This window comes from Pocillopora verrucosa, chromosome 3 (assembly GCF_036669915.1).
Source record: "Pocillopora verrucosa isolate sample1 chromosome 3, ASM3666991v2, whole genome shotgun sequence".
In the NCBI taxonomy this organism is placed as follows: domain Eukaryota; kingdom Metazoa; phylum Cnidaria; class Anthozoa; order Scleractinia; family Pocilloporidae; genus Pocillopora; species Pocillopora verrucosa.
The window spans coordinates 4537423-4559619 of NC_089314.1; the positions used below are offsets into that span (position 1 = coordinate 4537423).

At 36.4% G+C, this 22197-nt stretch overlaps 4 protein-coding genes across 4 annotated transcripts in view; 3 read left to right on the forward strand and 1 right to left on the reverse strand.

Moving 5' to 3' along the window:
* The window catches only part of LOC131796495 (nuclear pore membrane glycoprotein 210-like), a 28605-nt gene extending 26842 nt beyond the window's left edge, over positions 1–1763 (forward strand). The window contains exon 41 of the mRNA XM_059114086.2: positions 3–1763. Within this exon, the coding sequence (XP_058970069.2) occupies positions 3–785 (783 nt within the window). The 3' untranslated portion in view covers positions 786–1763. The remainder of the gene's footprint in view (positions 1–2) is intronic.
* A 1071-nt stretch (positions 1764–2834) lies between these two features.
* LOC131796596 (F-box only protein 30) lies at positions 2835–7726 on the reverse strand. The gene is made up of 2 exons (XM_066163835.1): positions 6176–7726; positions 2835–5232 (listed from the first exon to the last, which is right to left on the reverse strand). Exons 1-2 carry the CDS (start codon positions 7649–7651, stop codon positions 4879–4881), a joined length of 1830 nt encoding a protein of 609 aa, XP_066019932.1. The 5' UTR covers positions 7652–7726; the 3' UTR covers positions 2835–4878.
* Positions 7727–7842: 116 nt separating this feature from the next.
* LOC131796537 (gamma-secretase subunit Aph-1) lies at positions 7843–13477 on the forward strand. Its single transcript, XM_059114132.2, has 6 exons — positions 7843–8065; positions 9011–9154; positions 9596–9666; positions 10085–10207; positions 11527–11654; positions 12090–13477. The coding sequence occupies exons 1-6, from the start codon at positions 7953–7955 to the stop codon at positions 12240–12242; spliced, it is 732 nt and encodes a 243-aa protein (XP_058970115.1). The 5' UTR covers positions 7843–7952; the 3' UTR covers positions 12243–13477.
* Positions 13478–14496: 1019 nt separating this feature from the next.
* The window catches only part of LOC131796490 (beta-hexosaminidase subunit beta-like), a 14472-nt gene continuing 6771 nt past the window's right edge, over positions 14497–22197 (forward strand). The window contains exons 1-9 of the mRNA XM_059114079.2: positions 14497–14970; positions 17016–17081; positions 17621–17667; positions 18239–18349; positions 18841–18942; positions 20063–20170; positions 20538–20608; positions 21235–21366; positions 21843–21929. Coding sequence (XP_058970062.1) covers positions 14532–14970; positions 17016–17081; positions 17621–17667; positions 18239–18349; positions 18841–18942; positions 20063–20170; positions 20538–20608; positions 21235–21366; positions 21843–21929 — 1163 coding nt within the window. The 5' untranslated portion in view covers positions 14497–14531. The remainder of the gene's footprint in view (positions 14971–17015; positions 17082–17620; positions 17668–18238; positions 18350–18840; positions 18943–20062; positions 20171–20537; positions 20609–21234; positions 21367–21842; positions 21930–22197) is intronic.

Below are 22197 nucleotides of genomic sequence, written 5' to 3' on the forward strand. Positions count from 1 at the left end.
AGGTAAGATCTCAAGACCCGTCCCTGGTCGAATTTACAGGGTGGTTAAATTCAGTTGATAAGGAGGCCGAATATGAGATAGAAGTTGTCGAGAAAAACGGCAAGTCGTTCAAGAGAGTCTGGGTGGAGTTTAAAAGCTTACTTACCGGCCAGAGAGGCTTAGTGTACGTGACTTACACAGCGCCATCCAGTGGTGCAGTCCCTGTGCTGTTACCAGGAGCAATTCCAAGCAGTGAGCAGTGTCCAACAGTCGCAGCAGGCAAAATAGAGAGAAGCTTTCAAGGATTTCTCTTCGCCTTGCTTGGACAGACAAGTGCTTGGATAATCGGTTTGTCATTTTTTATTGGGTGCATAATTCTTGCGCTGATCTTATGCTGCAGTCCTCGTGGCAGGGGTGCCAGTAGTGGAGCAGTGTCTGGAGCGGCCTCTCCCAGCCCTCTCAGAGGGACCCCTCAGCATGGAAGCCCTTATCCACAAGGTCCATATCCTGGTTCATCTACAGGTACATTGTCCGCGGGAAGGCCCATTTATCTGAGCTCAACCACAGGCGCATTTTCACCGGGAGCTGGGGCTTATGGATCTCGTGGTAGTGCGAACGATACATCTCTTCGGTCCTTTCCAGAGGAGCACGATGAAACACACCGAGGAATATCCACAACATACCGGCACACCAAAACCTCTGCTCGCACATATCTTTCCGACGATAGTTCTCACGCCTCTGGAGCAACGTCTATTGGGCGTGTTTCACCGAACAAGTCACCCAGATTGTTCAGTGTCAATCAATAACGTAAGATTGACGTGAACTTTCATGATATTTCGATATTTAATGTGCTGCTTGTGGAATTGGCTACGTGTGTACAGTTTAAGGAGGAATGTCATATTTCCTTGTAACTCTCAACGCAAAGATGCTAAAGTTATTGTTCGATGACATTTTTTGTGTTGATGCTTGAAAGGCTAACTGAAGTGTACTTCTTAATTGTCCTAAGTCACTGTAAAAGAGGTTTTAGGGGAAGGGCGAACTCCAAGAAAAAGACAAACCAACCAAAAATCAATATAAAATGAATTCATACAAGTGAAAATTGAGTGAAAAATTGGCACAACGAAGTACTGTTGTAAAAAATTTCAATAGTCTTCTTTCAAACAAATTCCAAAGGAGGAGAACGAGTCGTCGAGAGTGAAAATCATTCGAGAGAAATTACTTAGTCTGTCCCAATTGGAAATTACGGGCTGGAGGCACTTTGCGAAATAATTGGTGTTAACATTGTTTCAGAACCTCTGAAAGCTCTAGCTTAAATTCGTGGAAGTGATCACTTAAGGTTTTCTAAGTGGATCGTGATAAACTTGATTTTACTAGTTTTCTAATATAAACTAAAACTTTCAAAATGCTGCCTTAACCGTATTTTTATACAGTATAGGTCTTGCGAAAAGTGTATTATGCTGAGAACAGCGGGTTAATTGGATCTTAGAGATAATAATTTTCGATGCGTCGTGTATTTATTGACCCATTTAAATACTTTTGTAGGTACCGTGTCTTTTTTAGACTGCTGGCAGTTCCTCTTGCGCGTCGAAAGTGATCAGCGAACGGAAAAAAAACTCTGAGCTGCGCTTGCAACTCTCAGCGGTTGCACCATTACGATGTAATTTTCTCGCTGATTACGTATGACGTGCGTGAAGATCTAAGCTGAATTTAAGAGGCACTGCTCGCACTCTAAGCCTTTGTAAGATAAAATAGACCTTTCTAATAAATGTATTTATTTCATTTCACATTTATGGTACGGTTAATTTCTTGCGCCCAGCATCCCTGATGCCTGCGGATCGGCGTAAGCTTGCGCCTGCTCACCATTCTTCACGCGCAGTGGAAAAATTGAATCTATTACAGCCTCAACTGACACATTTGTAAAAAGAAAATTAAACTAGCGGCGCACGAGAGAGTTCCCATCGGTCGAAGTTTATGTATGAACTAAGATGAAAGTCCGCCAAAAGTAGTCAAATTTAGCCCCCCACGATATTGTTTCCCGTTTGTGTAATAAAGTAGGTACTAAGAAAGCCCTTGAAGACGGTACAAAGAGGAAGGACTGACTAGTCTCTGGGAAACGAGATTTTCTTTGAAAAATTTCCATTTCTATTCCATAGGATCTTATTTTAACTTTTCAAAGCTTTTGACTTAGAGAGTCAGAGTACAGTGAAAAAAGGACAGTGAAAACCCAACGAGAGTTGGTGCCAATGATAACCTCGTTCTCAGATTCCCTTTCCACCCCCTCGCCTCACAGTCTTGCCCATGTGTAACAGCTGGGGTAGAGATTCTGGAAGTGAGATCAGTGCACAGAACTTATTCTCAAAAGATTTAGAGCAAATGCCTTTGCTGTAATTATATTGTATAGTTGTAGTGATTTAAACAGGAAATAGTGAGATAATGAAAGAAGTTCAAACAGCAATTTTTTTGCAATTCACTTGCAATGAAATAAGCTTGCACAGTGTTTCCCAATGGTTCTGTAATTCTCCTTCATAGCAATATTCAATATTCACGCGCACCACTGTGCAGGTACATGTGCAGATTGTAGGAATACAGTCAATCAGTGTAAGCAAGTTGAATACTTCAAACTTATTAACTTATTAGTTTAAAGCAGCAATATTTTTTAAGGAGGGGGGACCCCCTACCCCTGAGTGTGTCATCTCTTCACCCCCTTGGGGAGAAGACAGGTGGATGAAGAGAGAACCAGGAACATGATTACTCATGACCTAAAAAAAGTAATAGGGGTATTTGGCATAAAATTTCTAAAAACATGGACAAAGTACCAATGAAAATTTTAAAAGAAAGGCTGAAAACCATCCTTCTTTATTTCATTAACAAGCTCAAAATTTACTACCTTTAGTTTCTGTTTAGCAGAATATTGTTCAGTGGGTGTGAGCAAGATTCCTTTTCACCCCTACCAGGTATCAACTGATTTCCCAATTACTGATCTAGACTCAGTAATATTGAAAATAAAAGTTGCATTATTTTTAGTTCCATTTATTTTCCAGCTTGATAATAAAGCAGGCTCTTACAAGACACATGCAAACTCTAACTCCAGGTTGACTTAGTTTACAAACCATAGACAAAACCAATCCTCAGATCATACTGCATGTGTGCACCAATAAATGCATTGTTATTTTCTTCAGGAGTACCCCTGAAGAAAATTAGCAACATACTGACACATGCCTAAACCTGGGAATGAGACCCAAATCAGGTTTCTTATGGATGATGACAAAAACGCAACTTTTATATAATACACAAACATTCTGTGAAGCAGATTTCTCATTCAATACTCTTGTTTCAGTTAACTTTGCATTAGTAACATGTACCTTAAATCGAAATAAGTACCCAGAGCCCAACCTTATCCACAGCACCTGAATTTTTCTATTTCAGTCGTCTCTTGTTCCCTTGAGAAGCTGAAGAAAAATCTAACCAATGGTTGAGAGGAGCTGTAAAAACTGGAGTAAAAACAAGTATCTTTAGCTTGTCCTTTTCTTTCAACTGTTTTCTGTAGGCTTCAATAACTTAAAAGCTTAATTTTGATATACCAAGTCTGTGGACCAAATTATAATAAATAATGATACTTTAAGTGAGGGTATGGGGGCAGAACAGCCAGATGCTGAAATTAAAAAACTGACCAAGAAATCTTTCCCAGCTTTTTTTATTTTGTTTGCATATAACCAGAAAATTGGAAAAAAACATTGACCTATTTCTGTTTCTGCAAAGATCTCAGGCTTTCTAGCTGTTTATTCCACTCATATTTCACTGCTTAGATATATTGAACCCCCAAACCTTCAAATGTACAAAACTGTCTTTGAAATGAAAATACTAGCATGCATATCTTAATTTCTCTTTGTGAAGTATCTTAAATATCAAACATATCTTGAGATGGTAAAAATAATTTACCTTGATAATTCTAATATAATTTCTCTCAAATGATTTCCCTATATAAAATAAGAATAGTATAATACTAATAACTGCCAATTAATTTTGCATTACTCTGACCCCTCACATATCAAGATCCGGTCAGTGATTCTCCTTTCTTTCCACTATAACCCACCTAAAATAAGTTGGGAGAATTTGGTGATTAAAATAAGATAAAACTCCTTGTAATCCATCCACCAAAAGGTGAACCATTTCACTCTTAAGATCACATTAGTGCTTCTCCTCACTATCTTCCATGCAGTTATTACATGATGTTGGTTTAGAGAATTTGGTTTAAGATGAATGTCTTATAGTTGATATTTTTCTTTATTCTCATCACCTGTCTGCTTGATATTGAATTGATATTGTTGGGAGAAATTCTATCTTGATCACTCATGGGAGCAAAAGGGTTAAACAAACATGAAAACTACAGTAACCTCAGATGACGATGTCAACTCAGGTTCAAACTCTTTTCTTACTTTCTAACAGGTCATGGAAGACAGAAAAAATAAATGTGTTCATGAATACACTATACAACAGTATATCTTTGTTAACAAAAAAGATTACCCTCACTACTTCCTGCAAACACAGTGCTTGTCAGTTAAAAACCATCCATCTTCTCTTGTCAACTCCATGACCCAATTACCTAAAAACTCCTCCCAAAAAAACAAATATTATCCAACGTACTAACTTCAAGCAAGAGAGTTAAATCAATACTGCTAAAATGACAGCCACACCAAAATTTGAAGTAATTTCAAAGTTTCTGATAAAAAACTGTAAAATCAATGATTATTTGCATTCAGTGCAATATAAATTTTTTTTTTTTAAAATTTTAGTACACATAGGGTCATACACTACCCAATATTGATTATCATACTTGTTTAATATAAATTTCACTAATTATTAATAAGATTTCCCAAGTTTATGCAGTAGTATTTGGGTTCAATTCTCTGCATCAAGTACCTCTGGCTCTGAATTGGATGATGATGATGTTTCTGTTTCTGTCTCTGTGTCAGTTTCATTCTCATCACTCATCTTGCATTCAAGGACGATCTGATCAATATTACTATCCTCATGGCCAGGGTGATATTCGAGGCCTATCTCACTGTTGTCTTTATGGTTATCATGATTGTTACTGTTTCCTTCATGACCAGGCTGAACAAAACAATAACTAAACTGATTTGATGCTTTTCTGTGGTCAAAGTATTGGCACTTCTCTAGATGTGCTGCCATGAATGGTGAGTTAGAATGCACCCACTTTTCAACTGGTGAAAATGAGGTGGAAAAATACCATCGCTGAAATAGAAAGTAGACTGTTGTTATTAAAATTAGTTCCTTTAACTCTCTATACAGTTACTACAGCTGCTTTTCACCAAGAAAAATACTATAAGTCACTTATATATTTAGATAGTCCTAGTTAAAATTGATTTAGTTGAGCATGTTGCAAAATATACCAGCAAATCACTTCTAAAGAAAACACAATTGTTGTCCCTCTTGGAATACTGATGTGGCAGAAGCATTTCCTAACCTAATGCACAGTATTATGCACCCATCAAAAACAAAATGATTTCATCTACAAAGAAGTTGAAAATACATACAGCTATGCTTACTTTGCTAGACTTAATCTCTATAGATATTTTGTTAGCTACAAGTTCTTAAGAAAACAAGACCATTATTGCACAAAATAAATAACCTTTCCCCACCACTTCCTCAAACAGGATTAGTAACCTTAATTTTCACATAAGACAAATTATATACCTCTTGTTAACTGAGTTTGAGGTCTGTACTGTAAGCAACAGACCAAGAGTTTTCCTGCATGGATTTCAGGCCCAGGTGCATAGCGCACATGCCATAAACCCAAACAAAAAAATGAGGTTCCGTAACTTACATTAAGGAGCAAGAAAACAAGTTTATTAAAATATTTATCAAATAGATTGAGGGAGAAGATTTCAGTTCAAAAATATTTTAAGTTTAATGAGCCTTATGTTTATCTAATATGGCCCACTAGATTGACCAATCATAGTGAATGTACTAAGTGAGAGATGTGATACTAAAATTGAAATAAAACTTTACTACAGCTTCGGCTTTCTAGTTTACACCATGTAAAAGACATGAAACTTTACTACTTACTTGCAAACTTACATGTTGCCAGAGTAACCATTTGACTGTACATACAAACTAAATTACTAAATGAACCTTATAAGTCATAGATGAGGTTCATGCAATACTTAACACCCACCTTTTGTCTTATCTTCCAAGACCAGTTTCCATCATCATAGATTCTTTTTTCCCATTCAAATAGTACCATACCTTTTGTTTCCAAAACATTCATACAAACCTCCCTCAGCAACTTACATGTGCAAGAGAAGTTACACAGACTGAAGCCATCCAGTTGGCCAGCTATCTTCGCCAAGATATCTAGGGGCAAAGATGTCAGCAGATCCAAACTAGATGTTGTATGCATCTGCATTTGATTTGGAGCAATTTCCCCTGTGGGACCAGTGGTGTCTTGTATCTGACTTTGAGAATATTCTGTTGTACAACAAGAAGTGTTTACTAGAGGTGATTGCTCATATGGTCTGATGCCAAAGCTTCCAAGCTCTTGATTGAAGGTTACAGCTCCATCTTGGCTGTGAGGCAGAAGCCTATAGCGCACAAATGTGCAGCCATACTGCGAAAGAGGACACCGATGCTCCAACCAACCATTCAGCCCTCCCTGAATATCACTATGAACATTCTTGAAATGGCCACTGTACTCATCACGGCGGAATACCTGGTTGCAGGGTATGGAATACATTGGAGACTGTTTCTGGAACTTGGGGAGGGTTTCAACCACAACATTCAAACCCAGGGGTTGGTCGAGGTAGATTGGCAGATGAGCAGGAGGAGGCGGTACACTGTTGTCAAGGAAACTAACAGAGGCCTTGTCACCTTTACTACTTTCATCTTCCTCTCCTTGCAACGGATGTAGCTCTATATCAACTGGGTTAACATCAGGATTAACATAATCAGCACATTCATTTTCCAGTTTTTCACTTCCAGAAAGCAAATCGCTGAGAATATTTCGGTTTTCGTTATGGGTTTCGTTGTTAAGTGAATTTTCATCCTCGAGATCTCCGCTAGAAATCTGCCCTTCACCTCGTTGTTTACGAAACTTATTTTCTAACGAAGACATTGCTAAAGCCATCGCCATTTTGACAGAATCCGATTTCACAGTCGATGGTTGGGTTCCGCTACCATGCTGTTTCGGTGTGCCTTTCTGTAAGGACGATCTTAACATGTCTACTTTTGCTTTCCCTTTTCTACAACGCCTTCGGAATACTTCCTGAAGTATTCTTTGATCCCTGAAGGCCAGCTCCACATCTAGATGCCCTTTTACTAGAATCGGGTTCGGTTGAAAGAAAGGCACCAAACTTAACCGAGATTTGGAATACACTGGATATCTATTCCACTCCATTGTACAAAAAATCACACTTGCTGGGCACCGCTGTAAGTGGTTTCTCAGGCTATCCCTTGTCATCACAACCGGACATCCGTACTCTGAATTTATACATGGAATTCGACATTTCTGGCACACATTCTGGTGGTCTTTCATTTTACAGCTGTGAAGTTGTGCGGTGCATCCGAATTCACAAAATAACATCTTGCAGCCATTTTGAGAACTACAGTAGAGCTTTACACAATTGTCGCAATGTTCGTGGCTTTTAGACTCCATTATCTACCGGCGAAGAGTCATGGAAATGCAAGAGAGACTTCCACGTACCGGCAATGGTGATCTTTTGTTTTTTCCTCAGTGAATATTTATTTACATTTAGCAGGTTCGCCGCTGTTTCATGTGACACGGCTTATTCCGAATATCTTCGGCTACTTCCGACATTTACGAGGAAGTATCGATGTAGACGTCATATGACATCATTGGACCAATATGGCGGAAAAAGCTTATTAACTTTGGCTTAGAATTATTCCAGAGAAAAGTTTAATCTATCTTCGTTTCTGTTCACGTTATTCTCGTCGACATGACTCTTATGGTTTTCTTTGGGTGCGCTTTTATAGCATTTGGACCAGCATTGGCGCTGTTTTCCCTCACTGTAGCTAAAGATGCTCAGCAAGTGATTGTGTTGATTGCAAGGTAGGCCACTTAGGTTATGATCATGTGTTCCTTAATTTTGTGTATTGCTCAGATTGGGGAAAGCCTTATTTCAATACTTCACCCTTATTTCGTACTTCAAGTTTGATCACCAATACTTATGGAAAATTTATTTGTGAAGAAGACGTCATTGAAGTTTGATTCACTCTGTTTAGCCCTCGACATCAACCGTTAACATAATTATAAAAAATAGGATACAAAGCTGTAGTCAAAATCAAATTGTAGTTGAGAAAAATTATATTTGAAGTCGTCTTAAGTATTATGATTTCTCTTTTAATGACGGCATGGGGTCTTGTCCTCCCAAAATTCTGAGCTATTGAAGAAATTTGTACAGACCATCTTCAATTACATTCTCTGTCATTCTTCAAGAGCTGTTGGACCATTGATCAGGCTTAAGCTATGTTATACCAGAAAGACCTACCGATTCCTGATCAAGGAAATCTGGAGACCCTGAAAATAATCTGGTGATTTCATTAAAAATAGAACAATTCTATTTTTGTAGTGTTTTTTCCCTGATAGATATCATGAAATTCTTGGGAAAGTTATTTAAAGCCGGTCTAAATGTTTCCATGCATAGTTTGTTTTGCTTGTTGTAATAACATGCAGCTTCAGCCCCCCCCCCTCTCCCCTACTCCAGGATAAGCAGATGCACACTCCAAATTCTTTTAAAAAATTGTGTCATGTTTTTAAACCCAGTTTTGACTACCAGCCTTGATGTCCAGGTTTAACCCTGAAAAAGTTTAATCTTGGAGGGAAATACCCTTTATTGGTCCTTCATCACAATTGCTTTTGTTTTGTGGGTCAGATAAATTTAGAGAAACATTTGTCTCTCAAAGTTTCCCATAGTCTCACTTAAAACTGTATTTCCTTTACATTAGGTAGTGATTACCAATACAAATCATTTGGTAAATAAATCTTGTTTTCCAGTGCTTTCTTCTGGTTACTGTCACTACTGCTGTCCTCAATCTGGTGGACTGTTGTGTCTCCCTTAAAGAAGCAGCTGGCATTTGGAATTGCATTTTCAGTTATCTTTCAAGAACTCTTTAGATTGGCTTTCTATAAACTGATGAGGTAAGGAAAAAATATTCTCTAAATTGAAGAAATAAATGGAACCATACCAACTAGGTAAATTTTTTTATCAGTGCTATTATCCAACATGGATTAAACTATTGTGATTTGACCATAAACATGCAAACCCTCTAACACTCAAGGTCTATTTTGTAATTCCCCTCTGTAGTTTTTATAAATTTCCATATAAATCAATTCAGAGAATTGGTTACTGCTGAGTAATAATAGTGCTAGTAATTGAACTGAATGGAGTGCAATTTGGTCAAATCTGGTCAGAAATCACATTTGTGATTTTTAAATCAAGTGAGCATGTGGGGCTAGTTCAATTTTAGATATTAAGTATGATTTTAGACCACAGTCACTAAAGATGGTATCCATGTGTAATGTTGTTGAAATGGGTTTTGATGTGAAACAAAGGATACATGTCTTTTTTGGATTATTCAGGAAAGCAGATGAAGGTCTCCTTTCAATGATCAACAACCAGACACCACTAAGGAAACACAGGATTGCATATGGTTAGATTCCCTATTTTTGATCATGTACTAATTAACCTTAACATTTGCACTCTCCATAATGTTTTCTAAACATTTCTTGAGTTGTAGACAAGGTGAACAATTTTTTGAAAAATAAAGAGCTTCTTTAATTTATGATCATTTTGTTATTCTTGTGACCTCAATGTTTGATTCAGGGATGATAATTGATATAAGGAGAAATTCAGATCTATTCACTCTTCGAGGTCAAAGGGATAAATAGGATTTCTTATGAGGAAAATCATTGAATCAGTGAAAGAGTATATTCATTTGGTTTGGAGTGTTACTCAGATTTTGTCTCATAGAATACAACACATTGTTTTTATGTTGCATTCTTTATTTAGTTTAATTTGAATGAACAAAGAGAAAAAAAATAAAAGCTGTTTTCTGCTCCTTCTTTCAGTTTCTGGTCTTGGCTATGGTATTATTAGTGGATTATTTGCCATGGTGAATGTATTAGCAGACATAACAGGCCCTGGGTCATTAGGGTTAAATGGTGATCCTCAAAACTTCCTAATTGTCTCAGGTAAGTTGCATACATTAAAACTGTAAGTGTTACACATACAACATAGAATGTGCATCAGTTTATGATAGAGCCGAAAAGTTTACTGATCTCTGATTTGTCGTGTTGATAAAAGTCAAATCTAGTATTATTTTGAGAAATGGTTGTTTTTCATTCAGTTAAAAGTTTCACAATTACAGGTGTTAAATAGAGTGGAATGAGAACAGTATTGTTATAAGTTTTCAGCACATTAAGTATAAATTTTGAGAGAGACCTTCATTCTAGAAGTTTGGGAATTCTTCAAATTTTCTGTCAGGTTGGAGTTGTTAACTCACAAAATGATATTCATCCTCTACGAGTTGAAAGTTGAATTACTTGTTTCTATATTGTTGCAAACATTTAGTTTACTTATGATGGTTGAAAAATAAAGCAAGATTTGAGTTTTGGAATGAATGTTGTCGAATAGAAAATTAGTTAGAAGTGATGATTGTCTTTCATGCATGCACAAATTTAATTTGATTAGGTTTGAACATAACCTGTTATAAACGACTGTGAATATATGAAAGTCATATATTTGAACTGCAGATAAAGATGTGAATATGAAAGTGACCTTCACAGTAATGAACACTACTTGAGCAGTGGTGAAAATAAGGCCTGAAAAAAATTTCAGGCCTGTACGGGATTTGAACCCATGAACTCTGCGATACCCATGCAGCACTCTACCAACTGAGCTAACAAGCCAACTGGGAGCTGGTTGTTATGTTGGTTCCAAATAAACCCGTGAAGGGATGAATAAATGACTGTGAATATATGAAAGTTAGGCCTTATTTTCACTACTGCTCAAGTAGTGTTCATTACTGTGAAGATCGCTTTCATATTCATAACCTGTTATGTTAGAAAATTGCTTTAAGAAGAGTCATAAGTAAATTTTGCTCTTGGGAAGTGTTCAGTCTTGGGGATACCCTGTGATGGGAGCTCAGTTTCCTAACTACATTGTAGATTGTTTCAGTAAAGTGAAGGTGCTTTTAGTGATTTTGTATCAAAACTGATACTGTTGTTTCATTATTCTTGACCTAACAAAAGTCCAAACTCCAAAAGTAGGCGTAGACCCAACTGAAGGAAAAAAAAATCATGCCAAAAATTAGTTGTTTTATACATGTATTAGCACAGGACAAAAATGACTTAAAACCCTGCTGTTGTTTTTGACAGGAATGTTTCATTAGTAGTTGTAACATATTATAATAGCACTGAACATTACTTTTTATTCATCGTAATGTACCAAATAAATGTGTAAAATTGATACAAATTTTATGAGTTTCTTTACAACCTTTTCTCTTTTGCAGCTTTCTTGACCTCCTGTTTTGTTCTGCTGAATACATTTTGGGGAGTAATATGGTTCAATGCTTGGGATCACAAGAATTGGATCAACATCATTCTAGTTGTGGCCAGTCACCTTTTTGTATCACTTATTGTATGTGAATGGTTCTATACTCTAATGACAATAACAGTAAATATAATTATGATCTGAATTGAATCATGGAGATGGATTCATAGATCCTTGTAGCTTAATTACATTTACTAATTAAACAAAAAATGCAGAAATTGAAGGCTACAATTGATCAGAGCCCAGTTTTCAAAGGGCTGATAACATTATCCAATTTACTTTATTGTAAAAGATGTTGAAAATTGTTTGAATAAACATGTGAAGAAATTAGATAATTGTGGATCCCTTGATAGCCTTGTTTAATCATGTTGAAAGTATTTTTAGGTTACTCTCACTTTTTGAAATTGTTGAAAAACAAAATGCTAGAAACTCTGCAACTTTTAATTTTCTCTGTGGAAGTCAGCCATTATTGCTGCTAAGTCTGTTTCAGTTATTGACTAATTGTTTTGTTTTTCTTAACAGACGCTTCTGAATGCTCATTATCACTATGTTGCCTCACTTGTGTGTGCATACATCACCATGGTAATTATGGGAGTAATGGCGTTCAAGACTGCCGGAGGAAGCCTCTTTAACATTTACAGACTCTTTTCACGGCAGACACACCATGATTACTAACATGAATCCAAACTTGACCAAAATGTAAACTGTATATTAGATAACTGACCTCGTAAAATGTTTAGCAAGTTTAATCACAGTGGAAATGTAAACCGTTGAAGGGACAACACAATGTGAGGCTTAGAAAGCTGGTAGTTGTTAAAATTCTTTAGTACATGGTATCCTATACTGCTCAGACTTGCTGAGATAATATTTCCTCCAAAACTTCTTAAACCCTTTACACCCAAGTATCAGTGTCTATATTCTCCTTAATCTCCTCTATACACTACCTTTGTTGCTGATGAGGAGAATATGTTTAAAAATCAAAGCTTGTTAGGTTAGCAATCATTTCCTTTATTCTCCTGATCTTAATGAATGATTCAGCAGTATTAATGTAAGGAGAAATTACATGCTGGTCACTCTCAGGGTTTAAGAGGTTAAACAGGAGTTAGAGCAAATGAACTGGTGCTTGAGAAGGTCTAGCAGAAAGCATATGTTTGCTTTTGTTCCTATTTTTTCTTCAACTTCTTGCATATGTAGCTTGCAGTTGTATCAACAAAACACAATTTTCATCTGAGGGTGGTACCTGTTAATTAATAGATGTATCTGTCTGAAATCCATCACCAGATATTTTGACAGTTATGGAAATACTTTGATGATATTGTCTGATAACTTTGCCTTCATGTAATTTGCTCAGATTTGAGGTTTATTTCAAATTTAAGGTATCGAAAAATAGAGAAAAGGAAAAAAAAAAGGTGTGAAGATTATATGTGTTTAATGGTAATTAACAAGTATAATGCTCAAATGTTTGAGCATTGTACTTGTACTTCTTGGAATTTGCAAACAGCTCTCTGAAAAAAGAAATCTTCATCAAACCTCTTCAATAGCCCTTAAGATTCAACCACCAAGAGGTAAAACACCACATGAAAGTTTTCAGGGATGCAGGCTTGCAGTACATTCTCACTATTGATGAAATCTAGCTTTGCCCATAGTCAAGAGATGAAGAAAGATCAGTTCTGCTTTTCTCTCTCAGTGAAACATGATCACATTAATTGGCAGTGCTCATTTGTTTACCCCTTACACCTTACCCTGCCTGATCAATATAAATTCAGTTGACTGAAAGGTAAGTTAAAAGATGAATATGCTGTACAGGTAAACACTGGGCTTTTGCAGTGCAGTTTTAATATCTCAATACTCTGTATAAGTTTGAACAAGCTGTTGGTTGGCATAACGCAAGATTCATTAAATCGTTCTTCCCTGACAACTTTGTCTAGTCATCTCACTGAAGTTATGTTGCCTGGAACCTGAGTTATGTCACACAAAATTTTAGTCATTAGGTATACTTGACTTTTTTGGGGGGCAACATGTTTGATTATTGTGATATCTTATACAAAGTTCTTCACTTCACTTCAAGTGTCTATAATGATTCAGTGGTGAAAACAAAGGTGAGAAAATTTGACCAAGTTTATTTACATGAAAGAAGCCTGGGTGCTTGCAGTAGTGTGTCTATAAGTTAATGAAAGGAACTAAATAATTTTTAACAAATGTTCCAAAAACCGTTCTCTTTTGTATAACTGAGCAGGAAATGTGCTTTAAATCACATTAAGTAATTGTTCTAGAAGTTCAATAATATCTACATCATATTGTTGATATTCTAAACAGCTAATAGGACAGCAAAGCTGCAGTATAATTTTCTAGGTATGAAAATGATAATAGAGTAAAATTCTACCATTGAAGATACAGATTTGAAGGCAAAGAAATTATTCGAATTGCGCTTCATTGCAGCTCAAAAAGGTCTGAAATATTGTTCAAATTTGAGAAAGAATGACCTCATTTATTTCATTTTGAAAAAGAGATCCTGCTGTCAAGATGAATCATTTCAAGCTGATGGATATGGCAAGAGAAAGAAAATAAAAATTATACTTTGGCATTGAGAATATTGATAATAAGATCAGATAAAAGCCATACATTTTCATCAAAGACTCAGATACCGAACAGTTCACATTGAGAACACGGAAAGAAGCGATTGTTTCTTCAGAGTAAGTGGCAGTCGCCGCACTGAAGGAATCAAAAATAAGCGATTTCATTGAAAGACAGCTCTTAACTGATAAAAGAACACTTGTATTGTATTGTTATTGACTTAAACAATCTACCGGAGAGTATTATAACATTTCCTATGTTTTCGTGTATAGCGGAAGTTGAGGAACCTCCACCCCCAACCTCTGTCACGCTGTACGAATGCATGGCGTGACAAGGCTAAACGAAAGTTGTCGTTAGTTTTGCGGCTACATCACTTTCGACAAAAATCACATGACAATATTGGGACGGGAGCAGATCGAAGATTACTTTTGCATCATGCTTCGTTCGTTCGTTTGTCTTCTTCTTGTTGCTGTTGTATGCCTTGCATCTCCTTCTTTTAAAAGAGTTGTAAGACTTTCTGATCCTTTTGGAGAACTTGGATGGGAACTTCAAGAATTGCAAGTCGAAGATTATGTGAAAGGTTCCGTGTGGCCTAAACCTCAAGGAGAAACTCCTTCAGGTGCTGTGTATAAGTTGACGCCGGAGAATTTTCAGTTTTCTATCACTGGTGAGAGCAGCGATGTTCTCAAAGAAGCCGTCGAACGTTATAAAGTGTTAACATTCCCAGACAATGTGAGCGTATCGAAGAAGAATTTGTCCCAAATTACTAAGCTAACTGTTGATGTGGTTGACAAGTATGAAAATCTCACTCTGGATTCCGACGAATCTTGTAAGTAGACTTATTTATTCTTTCCCTGGCAGGAATAAAGCATGTCGCCTCGTGTCTGATCGAAGAGGAATTTCGTTTGTGTTTTAATTTGACTGTGACTCGCAAATAATACGAACTTGTTAGAGAGGCGTAGCTAATTATTGTGGAACACACAGATTATTCAACGCCCGTAATTCTCTAGTCATTAGTGGAAAATCAAAGATGTTTCGTGTCTTTCATGCTGCTTAATAGTTGTATATCTGAAAGTTCTCGTCAACGACACAGTAAAGTGCAAAATGCGAACAATTCTCATAGTTTATTATATTATCGGTTTGTTATGATAATATTATCCCCTCGTCTCATAGTTCATCAGCGTGGTTCGTGCCTTTTTTAAATATTATTGAAGTAGAATTCCTTTTTGTTTTTCTTCCCTGTTAATGTAAAGCAAAAGGGTTCGCAGAATATTTCGATATTTCTGCTTCACACCGCTGCATACTTTCAGTCTCGTTGAGATAGTTTTCGGAAGTGGATGGTAATTAATATGCGAATTTTAAACAGCTATGTAATAAACCTGCTCTGAGTTTGTTTTCCACCTGTTGTTACCAGTTGCATTGCATAAGGGCAGATCAATTGAAGACATGGTTACCCAAAAGATTGTCAACTTGGCCAGGTTGATATTTACGCTACACCATTTTGAGCAGTCAGGGACAATAATGTTTTTCAGTCTATGACATAATAAGAGTAAGACTCTATTCTAACAGACACTCACATGATAAGTCCATTTTTGGAAACTGTTAGAGAATGAAATTAGGCACTATGATTCATGTAGCTATATATTTGAGAGTTTTCAAGATCTAGGCTCTTGCTGTTAAATTTTTTTTTTTTTTTGGAGGGGGGGGAGGGGGGTCAATCCAAATTCATGATTCTTTGTTATTCCAAGAATTCAACCAGTTTGACAAAATTTGAAGGAAATTGCAATAAGAGTAAGACTCTATTCTAACAGACACTCACATGATAAGTCCATTTTTGGAAACTGTTAGAGAATGAAATTAGGCACTATGATTCATGTAGCTATATATTTGAGAGTTTTCAAGCTGGGTAAAATAACCCAGGGTTAGTGTGAAATCTGATTTCAGATCTTAAAGCTTTTTACGAAACTTCATAAGAATTCTTTCTGTCCACAAGTTGATGATCGGATGCTCTTAAAATAATTAAGTAAAAATTATCTCAATAGGCTTTTAAACAAAGGAATAATGAAGTCATGATTGAAAGATTTCCTTGGATTAGTGCTAACTGACCTTCAGTTCATTTAGCACAAGTAATAAGCTTTGTCAAGGATGCAGAATAGGACATTTCATGATATATCTGATGCATTTGAAAGCAATCTTGGCTCCAGTCTGGTCTTCTTATATTGTAAACCAGATATCTTCATTGAAACCACAGATAAATAAAACAAATGGTCCAGCTCAGAATAAACAGTAAAACAGTAACAAAGAGGGTCAGGCAGTGGGGCACAAATTTAAGTAAAATTCATGCATCACAGTAATGTACTTTAAAAAACTTCAAATCACACCTACCAGTAACCTTGCTTTTCTTTAAAAATTCATCTCATGAATTTTGGGTTTTAATTATGTCACGTGTAGACCCTTCGCCACCTTCACGGTGACCATTTGGCCTTAAATCTCTTCTTGTCTCAAAGGGAAGGGATCTTGGTAGGAATTGATTTTTAAAAGTATGAATGACTTACTAACATTAGCTGAAGGAGTCAGTGGGGCTTTTAAATGTACTGTTAATTTGGAATCCTCATGAGGAATGGAACCTCTGACCTTCAGATTTGGCACTTTGTCAGATGCCTTACTAAAGGTGTACATCACAGTGAAGAATCAGAAGGTTTGAAGTTCAGTTTTCCATTGGGAATTGGTTTTTTTCTTTGTCTGGAGAAGACTAAAAGTAGCTTTCTGTAATGGGTGTGGTGTTGAATTTAGGCTTGATTACATAGGTTATAATAGAGTGTCCATGACAGTTTCTAAATTTTACATTTTGGTCAACAATTTCTTTTTCCTTAGATAAACTGGAAGTTAAAGCTCCAACGTCCTCCATTTTTGCCTATACTGTGTGGGGAGCTCTGCGAGGTAAGGTTTTTGAGTCCATGAGATGTTTACATGCAGGGTTGTGTGAGGAGAATTTTATTTTATAGGTTTACTATACTTTTGTACAATAACTTGCTGAAATACACAGGAAACAGTGAGAAATTCCATCTATCTCTCATTTGGTGCCCAGAGTTTTTATCTAGCATTTATAGGGTTGGATTATTCTTCAGTTTCTAAGCTAAATTCTTTGGCTGGACTTAGATTGCCTGAGCTGTCTTTTATTCAGATATTGAGCCATTATGTAATATGTTATCCTGTTATCTATAGTTAAATAATCTCCTGCCTTTCTTTTCTTGTTGAAAATCCTGGGTGATGAGTACTAGTGTTTTCCAGAGGTGATTTTAAAAACTCATATTCCAGGTAGCAATTCATCACCTGGGAAACAGGATAGGCTTTCATTTAGAGGATATTATTTTGTTGACCAAATGTCTCACAGCTTGAAGAAAATTACTATTGAAATTGAGATCTGGGGTCAAGTTAGGAGATTACTATTTACGTGTAGCATGTTATCTTTTTTTCAGGCCTTGAAACATTCAGTCAGATTGTTCACCAAGATCTAGATGGCTTTGTAAGTTATGTTTAAAATTATTTAGTACCTAATTATGTATAAGAGATGGATCAATGTATGTGTTGCCATTAAAAGTTCATTTTTGTACTTTGTGGTGCATTTTTTGATAACATATAGTTGCTAAGCTGATTGTCAAGATGGAGACACTTTTAATGGTAGAGGGTCTTCTCACATGCTGCCCTAATCACTTCCTCCGATATGGTTGTTATACTGTAACACTACTCAGAAAACTGGCCACCGTGCAATTCTTTCTTTTAAATTAAAAAGAAAGCATGTCAGTTTCTCTTACACCATAACATTTGTTTCCCACAGCTCAACTTGTACACTCCCGTAAATAACCAAGATGAAATTTCCTGTTACAACATCAATACAATATCATGCAGACAAGTGAATGAGAATAAAGAAAAATATCAGTGAGGGGATTAATTATTAGAACATTGATCTAATACCAAATTCTCCCAAGTAAGGAGACTTACTAATGAGATCTTGGGAGTGAAAGGATGAATAAAATTTTTTCATCTTCAGCAATTAACTGTTCATTATTAATTTTTGCTTGTTTATTCACAAACAGTATTTTGCTAATGGGACACAGATTGTGGACTATCCTCGTTTCCATCACAGAGGATTTATGATCGACACCTCTAGACACTATCTAAATCTCTCTGTTATCTTTAAGTTCCTGGTAAGTTAAATGGTATTGGTCTTACACATTTCAAAAAAGAATAAGTATTTATATCAGGGGTAATTTGGTATTATCAAGAGGAACTTAAAGCTGATGTTTCAAGTGTTAGCCCTTCATCTGAGTGAATCATGTATACTTGAAATGCTACTTGTATACTTAATCGACAATCTGCCAATGGGGATTTCAGGGCCACAACAAACGAATTGAAACATTTTGAATAAACATACATTAAAGTGTTTTAAAACCCCAACTGGTGGGAGGCAAACTATTTGGCTAAAGGATTACAAAGCACAGCCAAGGAGTTGAACTCAGGACAAACCAGAATAAATCCCAGTGGGTAGCAGGCTTGAACACAGGATCACCAGATTACAAGTTCAGTGCCCTGACCACTTGGCCACACTGCCTCCACTTTTTTTTTGTCTGCTATTGTTATAGGTAGGGGAGTTGCTCTTCATTTCTGATGCATACTGTGTGCCTTTTTTTTTCCACAGGATGCTATGTCATATGGAAAGTTTAATGTTCTTCATTGGCATGTTGTGGATGATCAATCCTTTCCATTTTACAGCAAAACATTTCCACAGCTGAGTGGAGTGGTACGTATGAATAAGTGATGACATCTAGGTAATTGATGCTGTTAATTTAATTGCACTTAGATTAATTAGGTCTCAGAAATGTTAACTTTTAATGGTTGCCTTGGGGTTGAAGGCAAGTCAGCTGGCAGGCAGCAAATTTTTTCTTGACACCTTGCTTGGTTTTGCTGACTACTGCTGTCATCAAGACTAGGCATGGCCAATAAGATGTTTTGATTATTATTGTTATAATAATTATGATAATGAACTGACATCAGTTAATGGTTTGAGTAAGTGTCAGCAGTGGCCATAATGGCAATCTTTGTGTAAAATTCTTAGACAGGGTTCTTTGCATAAGTGCTTTTCTCCATCCTAGAGAACAGTGAGTTGTCAAGGAAACCTGCAAAAATTCTTAGCTGCTGCATGGCATGATGTTTTAGTTATCCCAACAATAGTCTGTAGTTTATAAATAAATAAATAAAATAAAGTGGTTTTTTAGAATAGCAAGCAGGTGGTTTTGAGGGTCAGGAAGGCCTTCTATGTCCAAGGAGATATGGGCTCCCCTGAAGATCTAGGCTCTTGCTGTTGAATTTTTTGTTTTTTTTTTTGTTTTTTTTTTTGGGGGGGGGGGGGAGGAATCAATCCAAATTCATGTTTCTTTGTTATTCCAAGAATTCAACCAGTTTGACAAAATTTGAAGGAAATTCCATTATGTTAGCCAAGTACAATGAGGTTTGTGTAATGACTGTAAGTGGGTAGCCAGTGCATCACAAACAAGCTGATGAACATGCTATTCAGCTGTTATTGAACCTCTGCAGTCAAAATAGATAGCTGTGCTTCCAATATTTCAGACCAGTACATGTTAGTTCAATGGTGCCAGTTATCAACTGACAAATCCAATGAGCCATGTTACAGTTGTTTTATTAGTTGCCAAGCCTTTGATTTAGATTGAGGCTTAAGGTGACCTTGCTGTGATAGAGACCAGTATCTAGTTGGCATGATAACAAAGTAATTTAAATGTGAAAAGCAGCAAGGTTTGTATCATAACAAGGTAAACCTTAGCCTCACTCCTGTTCAAAGGCTTGGCAACCAAGTATACATGGACTATTAGCATACCACATTGAGTATATTTGACTTATTTCAGGGTGCATTTAATAACCAAACGCATATTTATACTGAAGAAGAAGTTAGTGAGATCCTGGAGTATGCAAGAATGAGGGGAATAAGAGTTGTTCCTGAGTTTGACACACCTGTGAGTTCTAAAAACATATTTAGATGATCACATATAACTTACTCAATAATCATAAATTTTCAAATACAAAAATGTGATTTAATTATTTAGAATACAACAGTTTGTCATGAACACTCAAGCAAGAACAGAGAAAAAAAAGCCCTCTTTTGACCTATGCCTTAAAGTGTCCCACTCCTGCATGGTTCGATCACACTCGATCAAAAAAACCTCAACACCCCCCCACCCCCACCACCTATATAAAATTATTTGATCCATATCCCTGGACTAACATGTAGGTGACCACAACTGGGCTCTTAATGGGTTTTTACATTCAACACTTTCAAGCACATGAAATAGAATGAAACATATTTATGTGATGTTCATGTAGGGTCACACCTTTTCCTGGAGGAGTATTCACAATCTACTGACACCATGCTACAAAGGAGGGAAACCATCAGGGTAGGAAGTTATATGAAAATTAATTGTTGAATTTCAGTTTTAATTATGTTGATGGCAAAAATATCTTGACGCTGTATCAAATCAATTAAATACCATTCCTGTTAGTAATGGTGGCATTTTCTGATTGGATGCAGAGTCCATTTCATGGCAGCATTTATTGGTAATGTTACTTCCGTCTTTCACATGTTTTAAGAGGCTGGCATATAATTGAGTTCATGTGGTATTTAATAATTGTTCTTGGTCTAAGATACTTACTATCCTATTTCATTAAAAGGTATTCTTTCAATTGTTACAAAATTGTTCAGTGCAGCCCAAACTTTGTTACCATGCACCCACCAATAGCATAGCTCCATTTTCTGCATATAAACACACCCAACCCAGACTTCCTCCATGTGCTCTGAGAAAGGGCTAATGCTTGAAACAGCAGCTTTGAACCTCATGACAGTGGAAAATTTACATTATCAACTCAGTTGATAAAACTAAATTATTGTGTTACACTCCCCCAGCAACATAGCACCCATCCCTCCACAGAGGGTTGGGACTGTGACCTTGTTCTCAACTTGCATGGCTCTGTTACACCAATCAGATTAAGACAGAGACAGTCAAAATGTTGATCATTTTTTCAGATCTTATGGACCCATTAACCCAATCATAGAGGCCAACTATGATTTCCTGACTAAGTTCTTTCAAGAGGTGGCAGAAAGATTTCCAGACAAGTACATTCACCTGGGTGGTGATGAAGTACCTTTTAGCTGTTGGTGAGTAGGTAATTCAAAATTCTCAAGATCAACTGTGAGAAGTGTAGTGTATTAAATATCTTCATTCCTCACATAAGAGGTTAATATCAAATCAGCTATTGCCACCCCTCACCCATCCTCCTAAGTTTGTTTGTAGTGTTTGCATCTCTTCCTAAACCCCACCCTCCCCTTCCTCCCCTCACACATGAATAGATAGTGACCCTCATCAGAATTGTTTTGAAAAGGAAGTAAAATCCTTAACAGATGTGTTCAAACTTTGCAAAATTTATACCTATGCACGTGGAAAATGCAAAATAAAGTTGGAGTCAGCATTTTGTTTTTGCCCAGCATGCCATGTCATTTTTAAAGATAATCATTTTTTTTTTTTATGTCAAGCATTTGTTTCATTACCAATTCTCTTCACAAATTTGAAAAGGAAGCAGAGTGTTTTTAAATGGTGATAACATTCTGAGATTTTGTTTTGATTGTTGTTTTAGGCAAAGCAACCCTGAGATTACTGAGTGGATGACTAAAATGGGCTACGGCAAAAACTACTATTTGCTGGAGCAATACTATGAACAGAAGTAAGAATTGTTATAAAAAATTATTAAATCATTAAATTTTGTACTACAACAAAAACTACTATTTACTGGAGCAATACTATGAACAGAAGTAAGAATTGTAAGTTATAAAAATTATTAAATCATTAAATTTTGTGCTAAAATTAATAATTAATAATAAGAAGTAATGATAATAACAAGAGTAATGATAACAATTTCAATCATGATGACAAACACCTTCCCAATCACACTAACTACCACCAGGAAAACAACCACCACGAAAACAACCACC